Below are 17,329 nucleotides of genomic sequence, written 5' to 3'. Positions count from 1 at the left end.
AAACTCACTCCAGAAGTTCAGTGAGGATCTCTGAATGATCCAATGTTGTCCTAAATGACTGATGATGATAAATAGAATCCACCTGTGTGTAATCAAGTCTCCATATAGATGCACCTGCTCTGTGATAGTCTCAGGGTTCTGTTTAAAGTGCAGAGAGCATCATGAAGACCAAGGAACACACCAGGCAGGTCTGAGATACTGTTGTGGAGAAGTTTAAAGCCGGATTTGGATGCAAAAAGATTTCCCAAGCTTTAAACATCTCAAGGAGCACTGTGCGAGCAATCATATTGAAATGGAAGGAGTATCAGACCACTGCAAATCTACCAAGACCCGGCCGTCCCTCTAAACTTTCACCTCCAACAAGGAGAAGACTGATCAGAGATGCAGCCAAGAGGCCCATGATCACTCTGGATGAACTGCAGAGATCTACAGCTGAGGTGGGAGAGTCTGTCCATAGGACAACAATCAGTCGTACACTGCACAAATCTGGCCTTTATGGAAGAGTGGCAAAAAGAAAGCCATTTCTCAAAGATATCCATAAAAAGTCTCGTTTGAAGTTTGCCACAAGCCACCTGGGAGACACACCAAACATGTGGAAGAAGGTGCTCTGGTCAGATGAAACCAAAATCCAACTTTTTGGCCACAATGCAAAACGATATGTTTGGCATAAAAGCAACACAGCTCATCACCCTGAACACACCATCCCCACTGTCAAACATGGTGGTGGCAGCCTCATGGTTTGGGCCTGCTTTTCTTCAGCAGGGACAGGGAAGATGGTTAAAATTGATGGGAAGATGAATGGAGCCAAATACAGGAGCATTCTGGAAGAAAACCTGTTGGAGTCTGCAAAAGATCTGAGACTGGGATGGAGATTTATCTTCCAACAGGACAATGATCCAAAACATAAAGCCAAATCTACAATGGAATGGTTCACAAATAAACGTATCCAGGTGTTAGAATGGCCAAGTCAAAGTCCAGACCTGAATCCAATCGAGAATCTGTGGGCAGAGCTGAAGACTGCTGTTCACAAACGCTCTCCATCCAACCTCACTGAGCTCGAGCTGTTTTGCAAGGAAGAATGGGCAAGCATTTCAGTCTCTTGATGTGCAAAACTGATAGAGACATACCCCAAGCGACTTGCAGCTGTAATTGCAGCAAAAGGTGGCGCTACAAAGTATTAATGCAAAGGGGCCGAATAATATTGCACACCCCACTTTTCAGGTTTTTATTTGTTAAAAAAGTTTAAAATATCCAATAAATTTTGTTCCACTTCACGATTGTGTCCCACTTGTTGTTGATTCTTGACAAAAAATTTGAATTTTATATCTTTATGTTTGAAGCCTGAAATGTGGCAAAAGGTTGAAAAGTTCAAGAGGGCCGAATACTTTCACAAGGCACTGTGTATATATATATGTATATATATATATATATATATATATATGCATCCATGACCTTTTATACCACCGTTTTACAGGCATCTGCTTTCTTTCTGTTGGCTGAGCAGAAGTCTATGTTAGTTTAAATAGGCTTAATTATTTAACAGGACATGATATGGATGCAGACATTTAGGCTATGTGTGGACAAAACAACTGCACAGTCAAACAGCCACTTAATATTTAGGCTACTTTACGATGTAAAACATGATCAACAGTAAGTACCTCCATGAGATAATGCCGAGGTCTGACCTGTTTGAACAATGTTTTTATATTTCATCTTAACCTGCTGCCCCGTGCGCTTCTCCCCAGTGGGATTTCACCTAAATGAAATAACTTACTAGGTTACCATTCAGACAGTTATTCCCTGTAATATTATTACGATTACAAAGGAATACATTTAAACTTACGCATTGACCCGGGCTGTAGTGTTCTCCACGCCGTCTCTCTCTCTTTTGCAGCTGCAGCGGTGTTGCACTTCTTTCTAAAAACGTGTTCAAACTCGCCATATGAGCGCGTTAAAAACTTTCATTTCAAAAACGCAGCCTTTCGCTTCCCCGTTTCCATGGTGACTCGTCGAATCGGGGTTCCATTGATGCTGTCTTTTCAGAGTTGCGGTGCACGTGCGTAACTCCGGGTCAAACTACTCCGAGTTCATTAACCCAACTCAAATCAGCCGTTGTGAAACCGAAAACTCAGAGTTTTCTATCTCAGAGTTGTGGAAGAAACTCAGAGTTTCTTGAACCTGCTTCGTGAAACAGGCCCCAGGTCAATAGTCTCAATCACAGTACACTCACTGACGCCTCTCTGGAACTGACCGTATATTTGTACATGATTAAACAGATAAGAACCCTGACAACTGAATTTCCCTTCGGGGATGAATAAAGTGATTCTGATTCTGTATTACAATAAATGAGTAACATGGAACATGTACCTGATAAACAGAGGAACCACTGGTCACTGGTCAGTCGTCTCAAGCACGGTACACTAAAGAAAAAGAGCACGTTCATTCAGCTAATGGTCGCTGCCTAGCTAGCTCACCGGGTGTCTCATGTTTAAATATGTAAGAAAACACATAGAAACATAAAATATATGTGAACACTCTCCACTCGACATCCGAATGATCTCATTTTACACATACTTATAAAACAAACAAAAGAATAACATGAAAGAAACAATTTTTTGATCCCGTGCTGTGCTCTCTGACGCCTCTCTGGAACTGATGGCGTGCCACTAACACCAGCTGCACACCACAGCTCCAGAGAGGGCGCCACCAAGCCAAAAACAACAAACAGAAGCAAATTCCAGCATGTGGAATTATATATCACATCTACACTGTTACACTCCCCCCTGCTAAATTTCACTTGCACCCTATGAAAAATAAAAAATAAAAGAAAAAAGTCTGACCAGCTAAACACACTACAATACCAGGTACAAGAACCTCAACTATAAACAATTCATCAAAACACAGAAAACAAAAACATTCTTATCTCATTTGACTCCTATCCATGTTCAATGAGAACAGTTTCACAAAATCACAGTTACAAACACCCAGTAATAATACCACTCTCTAAAAAAGTCAGTGTGAAAAGAAGTTGCCTTGACCTCTTCAGCACACATGGGGAAACACATGCTTGTTACATATTCCATGTACATTGTAACTGTAATTCACCTCAAGATAGAAAATAAAACATGAGATTTCATAAGTCCCATCTCTGACTCAAGATATTTCATACAAAAAAACAAATCGTCTGCAAATACATATCAGCAATAAAACAGATCAATGTGTAACTCGCACATATAACATCGCCTAAGACACTACTCCTGTCCTCTAATGCATTATCTCAATTAATCTTGTAACAGTTTTCAACAATCTACCCGCTGCGGACCTAGCATGACTCCTAACTTCTACATCCCTAACACTTGCTTCTGTGTCACATACAGCTGTGTCAGTCATGGTCTGAGTCTCTGTGCATGGAATAGGGACAAGTGAATTGTCAGTAACTGCTAAACTAGGACAAAGTCAGTATTCCCACCACTTGCTGTCCCAGCCATGTCCATGGAAAAATCAGGCTGTGAAGGACCAAGGCACGACTGGCCACCAGATACCACAGCTGGACTAACACCAGTAGATGGGACAGAAGCCAGGTCAGACTGCTCAGCCACCTCATTGTCCTAAAGCTCCTCGAGATACCTTGAACTCTCAGATGGTAGGACAGACACCCACACTCTCGTCCTATAATCTGCAGACTCTACAGAGACATCAGCGGCTAATTTTCTGTCATCCTCAGGATCCACTGAACTGGACACAGTGGACATTTAGTTCTCATCCTGTGGAGCCATATCATGCATGGGAAGAAAGTTCACTGGCATTATTAGGTTACAATGCACAACCTTCACTTGACCAGTGGTGGCATGCTGGATCTTGAAAGTGTGACTTTCATCACTCTTACTGACCACAGTGTAGATTGCATTTTCCCAGCGATCTGCCAGCTTTCTCTTGCCATGCTCCCCTTTATTGGCAAGCAACACGCGGTCACCTACTTCAACCCTACTTCATGCCCCACGTATCTTTCAGTTGTACAGGTCAGTACTGTTTGGTTGCCACAGTTTGTGCTATGTCCATAGCCTCTTTAAGGTCCCTTCGCAGTGACTGGATGTAACGATCATAATCTGTGACCTCTGGGTTGTTAATGACAGAGCTGAAAATAATGTCAATAAGAAGCCTAGACACTCCTCCAAACATGAGCAGGAACGGTGCATAGCCCGTTGTTTCATGAACTGTACAGTTGTAAGCAAACGTGAGTGATTTCAAAGCCTCAGGACATTTTTGCTTTGGTCTAGGTGGTAGTGCACATATCATGTTCCCCAATGTCCTGTTCATTCTCTCACAGGATCCATTTCCCATGGGATGATACAGCGTTGTGTGGGATTTTTGAACACCAGCCACACTCAATAACTCTGCAACTAAGGCGCTCTCAAAGTTGGTTCCCTGGTCCGCGTGCAGACGTTTGGGGAAACCATAGATACAAAAGTAATTGTGCCACAGTTGGTGTGCCACCGCTTTCACAGATTGGTTAGGACACAGGAAGGCATGTGCCATCTTGATGAAGTGGTCTGTGATGACAAGCACATCCAGAGACCTATTGTTAGAGTCCTTTGCCGTCCAGAAGTCAATGCAGACCAATTCCAGAGGTTCAGATGTTCTGATGTTCTCTAAAGGTGCTGTAGCTTTAGGCTCTGGTGACTTGCTCACAACACACCGTCTGCAACACCTTACATACTTGCCACACCTCTGCTCAAGCCCAACCAATGAAACCTCTGCAAGATACAATGTCCGCTGCTGCCCCTGGTGGCCAGCTTCATCATGGACACCTTTCAAAACCTGGGAGCACAGCGAAGATGGGACAATGTACTGGTAGGACTTTTTTTTCGATACAGTGTTCTTTGCAACTCGATACAGCACACCATCGCTCATTACTAACTTGTCCCAACCTTTGAGTAGCTTGACTGCTTCAACCGGTTCTTTTACATGTTCCCTCGCTGATGGCCTCCAACCTCTCTCCACATAGAAGATTGCTTGTTCTAAAACATTGTCACATCGCTGTTTCTCCAATAATACATCATATGAGAGAATCTCTGAGCCAATCCGTTCAGACATCAACACAGTCTGAGAAAACTGGGGTAGCAAGAGGGCATGTGGATGCACACTAGAGTCCTGCTGGCTATGTGCATGAAAAACTGCTGCCACCCCCTATGACGACACAGTTCTACCTCGAACAACGGCAGCACACTGAGCCTGTACAGGCTGACTACACTCAGGGGTCTTGTCAACTGGGTGAGTAGACCAGCGAAACACCTCCTGAACACCATGTGGGCACACTGCTGCAGCTTCGGCCAGCAGGTCCTCATCGGGCACCCTCCTTCAACAATGAAAAGTGCTGGGTCGCACAAATGGCTCCCTGCTAAGCGCTTCCGCAACCATGTTTTTGGGACCAGGAATATATTTGATGGCAAAATGAAAAGGTGCCAGCTTAGCAATCCACCTCTGCTCCCAGGCATCCAAGCGGGCTTTCGACAGGATGTTTGTTTTTAAATTGTTAAGCACTTTGTGCTACTTTTGTATGAAAAGTGCTATACAAATAAACTCTGATTGATTGATTGAAGTCAGAGGGTTATTGTCAGTCCACACTGTGAACCGGTGACCCCTCAACCAGTGATGGCATACACACAACTCTATTGGGAGCCATATTTGAGTTGTGGGCTTGTCTCTGACCAGCTAGCATCCTAATAATTTGAAACATATTCATAGACAAATACATTTTTTAACAAGAAGGTGTTTCCTCCTTCACGACGCTTTTTATGGCGATTCAACTCAGCTCATCAATTTTGAAGGAAAACACAGCAAATGTCCAGTGTAAAGGTGATGTATTAAATGTTTATTGATGTTTTATTGATCATCCATCCATTCTCTATACACCCCTTTATCCTCACTAGGGTCGCGGGGGGTGCTGGAGCCTATCCCAGGTGACTGGGGCGAAGGCAGGGGACACCCTGGACAGGTCGCCAGTCTGTCACAGGGCTACATATACCGACAAACAATCACACTCACACCTACGGGCAATTTAGAGTAACCAGTTAACCTCAGCATGTTTTTGGACTGTGGGAGGAAGCCAGAGTACCCGGAGAAAACCCACGCGTGCATAGGGAGAACATGCAGAAAGATCCCAGCTCCACCCCGGGATTTGAACCGGTGATCTTCTCGCTGCAAGGTGAAAGTGCTAACCAAAAAAATTCAGTAAGACACTTTTGGTAATTTGGGGTTTGAATTAGGCACTATTCTACTTCATTTTAACCCTCTGAACCCTAAAAACCCATTGTCAGATTTGAAAGGGATGTCGCTTTTAGAACACTACTAGAATGACACTATTTATCAGAGTCAACAGAGACAATTTGTGTTTTGATTCTTCAACTCTTCATCTGTGACATGCCATTCAACCAGAAAAATGACCAAATCTAAGCTTAAAAAGTGATATTTAATCAAAAACACTTTTTTCATGTCTCATTTTTTAAAAAAATCACTAAAAATAAATAGTTTGCAGTAACCACATTCTGTCAAGAATTAAATTTTTTACATTCCTCATCACAGCCATGAAGCTATTAGTGACTCAGCTGCAAACAGCAGGGACATGACTAAAATTCAGTAATTCTGCGACTGAACTACAGGCAGTGTTGACAGATTGCTGTAAAAAAAATTGAGGTAAAAATGCATCTTAAAAGAGCATTTTCTATTTCAGTGGCAGAATTATTACACAAATACTGACCAACCTATCAAAAATTAATAAACACTGTTGAAGGAGGTTGTCCCTTACATTGTGATTTCATTGGCAACCCAGATTCTTCCTCATCTGCACCACAGAAAACCTACTCAGGAATTAGCTTGATTCTTAAACCCTATGAGCATTTATAACCCCACCTTCATTCCAGATCTGCACCATTATATAGCACCTAATCTTTGTTTAGGGCATTATAACTGTTATATAAGACATTTCTGAGTTCTCTCTGCTTCTTACCATGCTTGTGCTGTTTCCATAGAGGACTCTATATTGCAGTGAAAAATGAGCCCACAGTGAGTAAAAATACAACAGGAGCAGAAACATTCAGATAGAGCTTGAGTTTTGGAGGGCTAAGGGGGTTATCCAGGACTGAGCAGCAAATCAGCTTTGCCATTACCAAGACCACTGAAAAATGCCTAATGCAAACATGAAGTGAAATACTCCACTGAAAATTTGATGGACAGGGTTTGGTTTAAAGAGAAAAGTAAATAAAATGCAATATTAATGTAGAATTGTTTAAAGAATCTCTGTTCTGTCCCTTGCCGTTACCTCAGGAAGGTAAATAAGTTTTGTAACATGCATCTCACTGTGTCTGGGCTGATTTGTGCTTCAGCAACATCTTTCAGTCGTTTTCTGATCTGGTCACAACAAACAGAGACGGTCCTTTTGTTGTGCAGACTGCTGCATGCTGTGAATCTAAAATTAATTCTATCCAGGATAAATCTGTGTGTGTGTTCACTCTTGTCTGCATGCGTGATCTTCAGCTGTTAACAGCTGACAGCTTCTCCTTTAATGACAGCTGTGGCCAACAAACCCATGTTCCCACTGAGAGCCTATTTTAGATTTTGCAATCAGCCCCTTTGCAATAGTTTCCGCTGCACTCTTCTTACATCCTAATATAACCCCAAATGGATGCTTTAGAAATCAGACAGTAAGAGTGAGCAGTTCAAACTGCACCTAAGTATATCAGCCTGAGGCTTTGGCCTGTATTTGCCCCCTCTCCCACCCTCTGAGCATTTCAGCTTTCCAGAGACAGGCAGTGGTCTGGACACTACATAACATAGCCATAGCAGTCGGTCCATCAACTCATAGTGAGGAGGCAGATTAGCACCACGGTGATCTGTGGGCTCCACGGTAGCTGCTGCATATATCACAGTCTGACTCTGTCTGACCCGCTAATCCCTTCAACCCCTGCCTGGGTTTACCTCCACAACACTCAGGATCCTTCTTGGAAACACACAAACACACCTTGGATACATGCTAACAAACACACAAGTACAGGCAGATCCATCATTTCAGAACAAAAAATGAGTGTAAAAATCTTTTTGACATCATTAATAAAGGCTCTGGATTGTTAAAGCCTGATTGTTTTGTTTTTCTAATTGGGAAATCCCATTGTATTAACTACAAAAACATGTACAGATTGCAAACAGTCTAACCAGGTAGCTTTCTAAAAACACCTGTCAGTTAGACAAGCACAAATTAACAATGATCCCAGAGGCTAAAGTCTAAAAAATGGTTTCTACATCCTCAAGCACTGACTAGTATGGACTTCGAAAGTGGACAGCGGTTGCTAATGGAGTTCTATTCATATTACAAGTACATCTCAGTTTGCTACACTTACACTATCATTCAAAAGTTCGGGGTCACTTAGAAATGTCCATATTTTTGAAAGGCTGTGATTTTGCAGTTTTTATAGGGTCTGGCAGTTAGTTACACACTGGATTGTTGGATCACGCGGACTTAGCACGAGACTTCTGGAGAATTTAAAACGTCATATTGTCTTTTGCACTCCATCAATAGAAAAATGGACAAACACCTCCAAAGTCTGCCAGCAAGTACTTTCACTCCAACTCTTTCAATAATGAAATATAATAATGTGGATAACTGAGTGTCCTCTCAGTCACAGTCATTATGCTAAACAAGCATCTGTTTTGAAAGCAAGCGTTGGCCTTAAGTGTAATAAAACATATTCCAACTCAAACTCACAGAGAATAATCATTCTACCTTTTAATATTTTATGCTTTCAATTTTGCTTTCGTGCTCATTCACGTCCTTTCCAGCTGACGTAAAAGCTAACAAACCCCACTAGACTTTATTCCACAGACAAAGTTAGCATTTAGTGGAGCGTTTAGCAACTGAAGAGGAAGCTCTTGCTCAGGAGATTGTTAGTACTATAATACAAAGAAAAGAAGTACATTTAAAAAGAGTACATTTAAATCTTGCATGCGGGCAGAAACATAGATTCATAGAGTGTCAGCTGAATGTGTATACAGACAGTTGGTATGATCGTATAAGGTGAAATCTTAGATTCTCTGGTGGTCATTAGCGATACTGCATTTTTAGGTAACTCTGGCTGCAACTAACAAATATTTGCATCATTAATTATTCAAATAATATTTTCTCAATCAAAAGTTTCATTTTGTCCAGTTTAGTCGAGTTTAAGTTCAGTTGTTTGGTTTGACTATGAAATATCATAAAATGACAAAATTCAATCAGTGTTTCAGAAAGTCTGAGATGACTTCCTCAAATGTCTTGTTTTGTCCACAGTTCAAAAATAATCAGCATACTGTCATAAAGGAGTGAAAAGAGCAGAAAATATTAAAATGGAAGACACTGGCATGACAGAATATGGACTTCCCCCCCCAAAAAAGATTACTCAAACTGATCAAATCATTAACAAAATAGTTGCAGTTCTAGAGGCTACAAGAGAAAAAGTTTGGTAATTAGTTGATGCTGATAAAGATTGACCACTTCGGGGAATTGAACTTCTTTGCAAAGATGAAAAGTTGTGGAGAATTTCGAACTCTACTGACATCTTCACCTGGTGAATTTCTTTCGCTGAACGACGGCGAATTTGGAAATGATGGAGAAGAGAATTACGGTAACTGGTGAGTCAGTCAGATGTCAGAATCTTTGGGCTCACGGTCGGGAAAAGACCATGTGACTTCAGAGCAGAGGAATGTTGGCAGGGCATATGTTTTGACAGGACAGCTGGTCGTCCCTCTTCATGCGTCAGTTTGGGGGTTTCATTTGACAGGGATGTAGAAGCAATTCAATTTTCCATTAGGAGACCTGACACTCAGATTGGCTCTGAAGCGAGGTTCCTGAGCGATTAGGGGATGGGGATTTATTTATATACCTGTTTTCAGAGCATGGATGTGAGTTACGTCATGCGTTGCCACATGATATACGTACTGAAGGCCCCGTTGGAAGCATGTAGAGTAGAATGCTGGCCCTGGTTGTCATGTTGTCCATTACGCCCCTGACCGTGACTTTTAGTTCCGTGTTTCAGCACAATTCAGACTTCAATTGTGTTGCTGTCTCCATTCATGCATGCAGAGAGTATGTGCTGAAGATGAGGAAGGAAGCTGCAGCTGGTGGAGAGCATGCAGAAAGAGCTGCAGCTCGCTCCCCAAATCACAGAGCTAAAAATACATGTGCCCTTTGGAGGACCTGCTGTTACCTCTGTGGTTATAAAAGTGAGCCATGAGCAGAAGAGGCCTGAGATTATGGGGGGCTGAGAAGGGTGTAAGTGATTTTGGTGGGGTTATTTTTACATAATGGTATATTTTTAAAGTCTGATGATCTCAGTTAACAATGCCAAATGCTATTATTGTTGCCATGTTATTGACAAGAACAATATGATAAATTTTACGGCAAGTGATGCTGAACCTCTACAGCACTTTTAAATTTCTCCACTGAAAGAAATGTGACACTGGAGCCAGAGGTTAAATATATATAGTACCTAAGCTTCCTGCAGATCCCTCATATTTTATCTAGAGCCCTCACCATGAAGCCCAACTCTAATCCATCCTCTCATATGGAGGGTTTTACGGATCAGTTCAATTCAGTTCATAAGAACGCCTGATCTCTTGAACAGTTATTTTTTTCCTACCTGGAACAGAGTAGCTTTGACAGTGTCAGGAAGATATTCAAATACTCTACAGTCATGCCGTTGCTGTTGTAGAACCATGTTCCGGGGAACAGCATGGTTTCTGGTTGGAAGCTGTAGAGATCTATAGTGACATTTGGAAGGATCATGCTAAGTATTTTGTGAGTTTGCCAACATACAGGTAAGCCACCCGGGAGAGGATGTTGGACAGGGTTAGGTGTTTTTGATATTAGATATACTTAGCAGCAGTTCCTTCCCATCACAAAAACAGAACTGTTTAGGCTTCCTACAGTGGCAGGATGATGAAGAAGTGGTAACCCATCAGTTAAACAAAACAATGTCTGGTCGACATCCAGCAAAGCACTGTGTTTGCCAATCAGATATATGCAAGGACATATTCCTGGCACATTATTTACTAAAGACCAACTCATGATTTCTGCATCCTGGAACACAGGCCAATGCAGAAACTTGAAAGATCACAGCTGACGTACACATGGTTTAATTAACATTACAGTACTCAGCAATTGGTATCAAACACAGAAAAGCCCATGGTGCTCCTGTGGATGTTTGTCAAATGCTGCCTGTGACTTCGCATTTTTACACAATACAGCAGCTGGTTTCAAATTAGGCTGAAACATTATGTAAATGTGATTATTACGGAATTTTGTCAAGCACATTGTGCAGACATAGCACAAGATATCTAGAGAATTTAGAAGCTCTTACTGTGTTTGATGGAAAGCATGTACAAATCAAAGCACCTCCAAGTCCAACAGCAATTACCTCAATTACAACTTTTTTCTGATGATTATATAGGTGTGGACGATGGAGAATCTCCTGTACAGTTTCTCCTCATAATTAGCATTTGTATAAAGCAGTATTTGTTTCCTGGTGTATGTTGTAGTCAGCATGCCTGCAGTGTTGACGGTGTATGTAACTACAAACTTTGAGCTGCACTTGGATGTCTACAGTAGTCTGTGGGGACACTATCAAACTTGTGCAGATGATGAAATTTGCATCACGTACTCTTGTGGACATTTAAACGTGGAAAGCATGAATTTATCTTATATTATTTTCTGGTTCACAAGATTGTTCATGAATGCGTCGGCGTATTGAAATATAAATCACACGAACTTTAAGGACATGAAATGATTTTAGGGAAACATCCCATTTCTACTCTTTACCTCATAATCCTTGAAACAAAAATAAAACCACTGTCAGTTGTCAGTCTTTTTTGGTCTCTGTTGAATCCAAACACTCACAAACCTATTCCTAAAACCCGACTTCCTGGATCAATTTTCATATCTCACTTTCACCTAAAGCAACACACTCACAAAAATGCAGCTTCTCAGGCTGTGAGCACCTGACTACACAAGTTTCCAGGTAATATTAAAGGATTAAATGATGAATTAACTCTTTAAAAATTTATAGAAACTGCTTATATGCCATCCATGAACAAATCTGAATCAGTAGGTAATGAAAAATTCTGGAGAAATGCCTACTAAAGTCTATGAATATGTGTCAACTAGATCCTTATTAGTTACTGTTTAGTACCCCTTCAAGTAATGATTAGTGACATTTTTGAGACCTAAAGTCAGAAATTGGTACGGTGGGAGTTGGACAGACATGTTCTGTGGTGTGACTGTGGTGACGAAGACCTTTACAACATCTTACATCTCATGTTAGTCTGTCACACATTGATTTAGTTCTACCTCTGTTGATACAGCCCAGAGGCTAGTGCAAATGGATACTCACATTAAGCTCAGCATGTCTCTTTACTCTCCATGGAGGAAGGATTGGGGTGTTGTTGGGAGTGGCAGCAGCAGCAGTGGCAACAGCAGCAGCAGCAGCAGCATGGCTTGAGCCTCCACTGGACTCTGATGGCTCAGAGATCGTGGAAATGGACTGAATGGACTGGATGCTTTCTGATCTTCCAGAGTTAATCAGTCCCCTCTGGTCCTCCTGGGTCTTGGATTCTATCTGTACATGTCCATTCTCTATGACATTTTCCTCACTCTTCATCTTCACTTCAGCAGCACTTCTGTCGATCTGCACCCCAGCAAGACCCTCCACCAAGCGGGTGAGGGCCTCCAGCTTGGCCCTGAGCTGCAGGTTCTCCTCCTGCAGCCTGGTCACCACATCGGCCAAGGGTCTGTTGGAAATGCACAGGTCCTCGATCCTCTTCTCGATACGCTGCTTGAAAACACTTACATCCACGTGTACCTCCTTCACAGCAGCTTGTAAGGTGGCCTTGAACTGAACAAGAGCCTCACTTACCATCGCCTCTTGACCAACATCTCTAGCTTCATCCATGGCTGTTTTAGCGTCCTTCACCACCCCTTGATTTCAGATCAAATGAGCAATGGGGTGGTCAATATGGAGCTTCAAACCTTCTCTTGTATGTCACTTGATTCTCTGGTTCACGTCCTTAAAATAAATTGAGTTCGTGGCTGAATATGTTTCACTTTGTGCTCATTCCTTCTCAAAGTGTGTCAGAGATATCTGCCGCCTTCCATGCCAATTTTCCACCTACAGTCACATAAGGTTTCACTGAAGTTGGAGAAAGATTTCTTGGCAGCAACTCATTTCAGACCCATCAAGCTCCATTGAGGACTTCTCTCAACATGTTCCAATTCCTTCCTCTCACCTTGTCAAAGCAAGAGCAGTTGTTATTTATAACCGTTGGAAAACTCATGCAGAATGACATCTTGGAAAAGAGACTATGTACTGCACAGCCAGATCGGTTTCTTGGTGCATGCAGGAGCTAGGGAATGATCAAACTAACCTTTCGAAGGAATCCACTTGTAGTGACAGATGATTTTTCTCCACCTTCTTTTTTGGTGGTGTATCTACTTCACAACCACTGCCCCCCGACTCTCTCTGTTGTCTGAGCTATATGTGCCTCCTGAGCTTGGGAGCAACAGGTTTGCGTCTGTATTTTGGGACATAAAGAGGGTGGGAGAAGATCTAATGGGGAGGAGGGGCCAGAATTATTCAAGTGTTTTTGTCTATTGGCTGCCATTAAAGTTTCATAAAGTCCCTTTAGAGAGATTGTAGTTCGGAGGGATCAATTTCAACATTTCTGAGCCTTCATTAAATTGAAGAGTCAGTCTCAAATGAATTTAGGTGAGTTTACAAGAAGACATGATTAGTAATGAAGTAATATTAGCATAAAGGGAGAATTCAAACTTTTGAAAGGGCGCCAAGATTCCAAAAGAGACAATAATCCCCCCCAAAAAACATCATTTTTCAACATTGCAATTTTAAAAATGTACATTTTCATTGACAAAATTGAACTTCTATTTCTGAAATGACACTAATATCTACATGGTTTTTTCCATTAACAATTTTCATGAAAGGAGACAGTTATATTCTGCAAATTAGCAAAAGGCAAAAGTTATGTGTATAGCAACCTCTAGCAATAGACTCATGGAGTCATAATATTAAAACTAATATAAAAATCTGTTTGCAGCATCATGTGGGAACCTGTTCTTGTCCTGTTCAGTGCATTTTGTTCTGTCCTGGGTCAAAAATAAATTATTTATCATAATATTATTGACATAATAAAAAACACTTACAGCCACAAAAAAATGAACAAAAAAAAACAGGGCACCCGTATAGCTCAACGGGTTAAGTGGGTGACCCATGTATAGGGGCTGGTCCCGACGCAGTGGCCTGGGTTTGATTCCCACTCGTGGCCCTTTGCTGCATGTCTTCCCCCGACTCTTCTCCCCAATTTCCTGTCTGTCCTTCACTATTATGGAGTCACAGGAGTGCCACATGAAAATATAAATAAATAAATAAATAAATGTGGAAATATAAAGAGAAATAAATAAATAAATGTGGAAATATAAAGAGAAATAAATAAATAAATGTGGAAATATAAAGACAAATAAATAAAGAAATAAAAAGGAATTTTTTTTCTTTGCTTTTACCTTTTCTGTTTTTTTCCTTTTATTTATTTATTTATTTATTTATTTATTTATTTCTCTTTATATTTCCACATTTATTTAATTACTTATTTATTTCTCTTTATATTTCCACATTTATGTATTTATTTATTTATTTATTTCTCTTTATATTTCCTCAGTCCACCAAGAAAAGGAAAAATGCAAATCACTTTGCTCTGGGCGGGGATTCTGAACACAGGATTCCTGCCTGACGCCAGCTCCGACCATGGCTGAAGTGAAGCCATGTCACCTTTGAGCTTCGGCTTATTCTGCCACTGATAAGAAAATAAACATTAATTTACTGAATTAGCAGCGTCCTTTCAGTGTCTGATGGCAGAATCAGCCGAAGCTCCACGGTGACACGGCTTCACTTCAGCCGTGCTCGGACCTGGCGTCAGGCAAGAATCCTGTGTTCAGAATCCCCGCCCAGAGCAAACTGATTTGCAGTTTTCTGTTTCTTGGTGTCAGTCCACCAAGAAATAGAAAAATGCAAATCAGTTTGCTTTCACTTGGTGGACTGAGCTGTCAATCAAATGGCTCTAGGCAGGGCTTCCTGTCCAGGGTGGATAGTCGTTCCTGATCACAGGATTCCCGCTTGGCGCTGTCACTACCCGATCCGTCCTGGAAACCTGATTTGTACTGCGCATGTGCGGAAAGTACGTCACTTCCGCTACTAGCCATTTTTGCGACAGCTCAGCAATTCTTTGCCTCAGTCCCTAGCGATTTGCGACAGCTTCGACTCTTGCTCGGCAGCTTTAGCACTATAGACATATAAAGAGTAGACGCCGCATTGGTTGCTGGGGCGCAAGAAATGAAAAAGATTTTTTCTTTTAAAGTTAAAATGCATTTTGTACATGTAAAGGAATGTCTTATCTATCTGTCATTATATTCAGAAAGCTTGCTATGTTCAGATGCAAGCCAAGATTTTGTAAATGGAAATTTGAGTTTCTTTTCTTCTTGTTATTTTTTGTTATGTTAATTAAATTGTGGAATAAAGACCTTAAAAAAAAAAAAGAAATGCGGCTGCCATCTTGGACTGGTCATCGTACTTACAGTTCAGCAGCAGAAAGAACCAGATGCCAGAGCACTGTGCCGCATATTCGTGTTCAAATCGCCGGATCGTCGAAAACAGGGCATGAGGGATTACTTTTCACAAGTAAGATTGAACATTACTATTGGTTGTATTTTGTGAATCGAATATTACTGTACTGTATTTATGCCCACCAGCGAAATCGTGGCCAGCTAGCTAGGCTATGTTTACTGCCGGTGTTGACCCGTCTGTGAACTGAGGCTTTATAAGTCATATTCCATAACACTGGCTGAGATTACAACTGACACAGAAAAGCTAAAACAAATCTTACTGGTATAACATTGACCAGCAAATTTTACACAGGTGGCACAGACTGTATTATTCACATGTAATTCACCCTAACAACAGTAAGCTACCTCTAATGCTCATACCCACCCACTTACTTAGAAATACAGACAACTGAACATCTGACTGTAGAATAGTTTGCAAACAAGGTTATTCACAGTTTAAGCAGTTTTGCTTTATTATCAACAGATATGCATCAAAATAGGAGTTTTGTTGAAGAAAGGTTGTAAGAAATTTGAAGGAAGAAAACCTCTTGACCTCTTTTTCCATTTTCATTTTGAAGGTGATGTGATGTGTGCCGTTCAAGCTTGGTCAGAGATGCTGTACCATCATCATTTGACGAGAACTACCACCTTCTAGCTCTGAAAAACAATGGCTGCCTACTGATTCCATCACAAGGCACAGTGAAGGTTTGATTTTATAATCTTGTTTATTTTTTTTTTATCTTTGCATGTTAACTTTGCTTTGTTCTTTGTTATTTTCTCTGTACTGTAAAGTGTCTTTTAGCACTGTGTAAAGCGGACAAGGTACGTTTTATCCGTTTGTTTCCTGGCTATAAAAGACACAAGCAGAAACAAAAAATCAAGCCGTTTTTTCGTTTTTTCGTTTTGAGCAAAAAACAAAAAAACAGGAAACGGTTCGTTTTTTCGTTTTTTCGTTTTGAACAAAAAACAAAAAAACAGGAAACGGTTCGTTTTTTCGTTTTCACCCCCAAAATGAAAATACGACTCCATATTCCGTTTCATTTGTGGGCGGGGCTTCGGAGCCTGCCAGTGCACAATAAAGCTCCTGCCCATCACAATAAAGCTCTTGCGCTGGCATTCATAGACAGACTGACTTTCATTGTATTGCCTGCCCCCACTGCACTTCCCCTAACTCTAAATCAAAGCAAGTCGTGTACACAGTAATGACAGTCATAACCAGTGGTGTAGTCTAGTTTTTTCTACTGGGTATACTCCAACCTCATAAACCAAAGCCAGGTCAGGTCAACGCTGCTCGGGGTGCTGCGCAGCGAGAAATACGGCCGCCGTCTTGGTCCGGTCAGCCGCTCCACTCAGCGCTGTTTGAAAGCGCATTTAATCCATCTTAACTCTGAATATTAAAATGATTTTCACGCGTTTTTTTTTTATTTTTTTGCTACAAACGTCATCCATGTAGCTATGATCAGTGGTGTAGTCTACGTGATACGCAGGTATACACCCCACCACAAGAAAATTTTCCAAATTTCTGTATACCCACTTAAAAATGCGCAAAGATACGTATACCCAGGAGTGTAAACACGCAGGTATACGCCTTATACCCACTAGAAAACTTCCCGAATTTCCATATAACCACTTAAAAAT

The 17,329-nt window shown here is 41.2% G+C and overlaps 2 protein-coding genes across 3 annotated transcripts in view; one reads left to right on the top strand and one right to left on the bottom strand.

The window, feature by feature from the left end:
• Window positions 1-13,705, bottom strand: part of LOC110970454 (smoothelin-like protein 2) — a 41,767-nt gene extending 28,062 nt beyond the window's left edge. The window contains exons 1-2 of the mRNA XM_051937668.1: window positions 13,447-13,705; window positions 12,417-13,308 (exon numbers count right to left, since the gene is read on the bottom strand). Of these exons, the coding sequence (XP_051793628.1) occupies window positions 12,417-12,974 (558 nt within the window). The 5' untranslated portion in view covers window positions 12,975-13,308; window positions 13,447-13,705. The remainder of the gene's footprint in view (window positions 1-12,416; window positions 13,309-13,446) is intronic.
• The window catches only part of LOC110970730 (CLOCK-interacting pacemaker-like), a 611,892-nt gene that overhangs the window by 260,809 nt on the left and 333,754 nt on the right, over window positions 1-17,329 (top strand). The gene's annotated exons all lie outside the window — the stretch shown is intronic.

Source organism: Acanthochromis polyacanthus, chromosome 17 (genome assembly GCF_021347895.1).
Source record: "Acanthochromis polyacanthus isolate Apoly-LR-REF ecotype Palm Island chromosome 17, KAUST_Apoly_ChrSc, whole genome shotgun sequence".
Classification (NCBI taxonomy): domain Eukaryota; kingdom Metazoa; phylum Chordata; class Actinopteri; family Pomacentridae; genus Acanthochromis; species Acanthochromis polyacanthus.
This window is presented reverse-complemented; position numbering and strand designations above follow the sequence as displayed.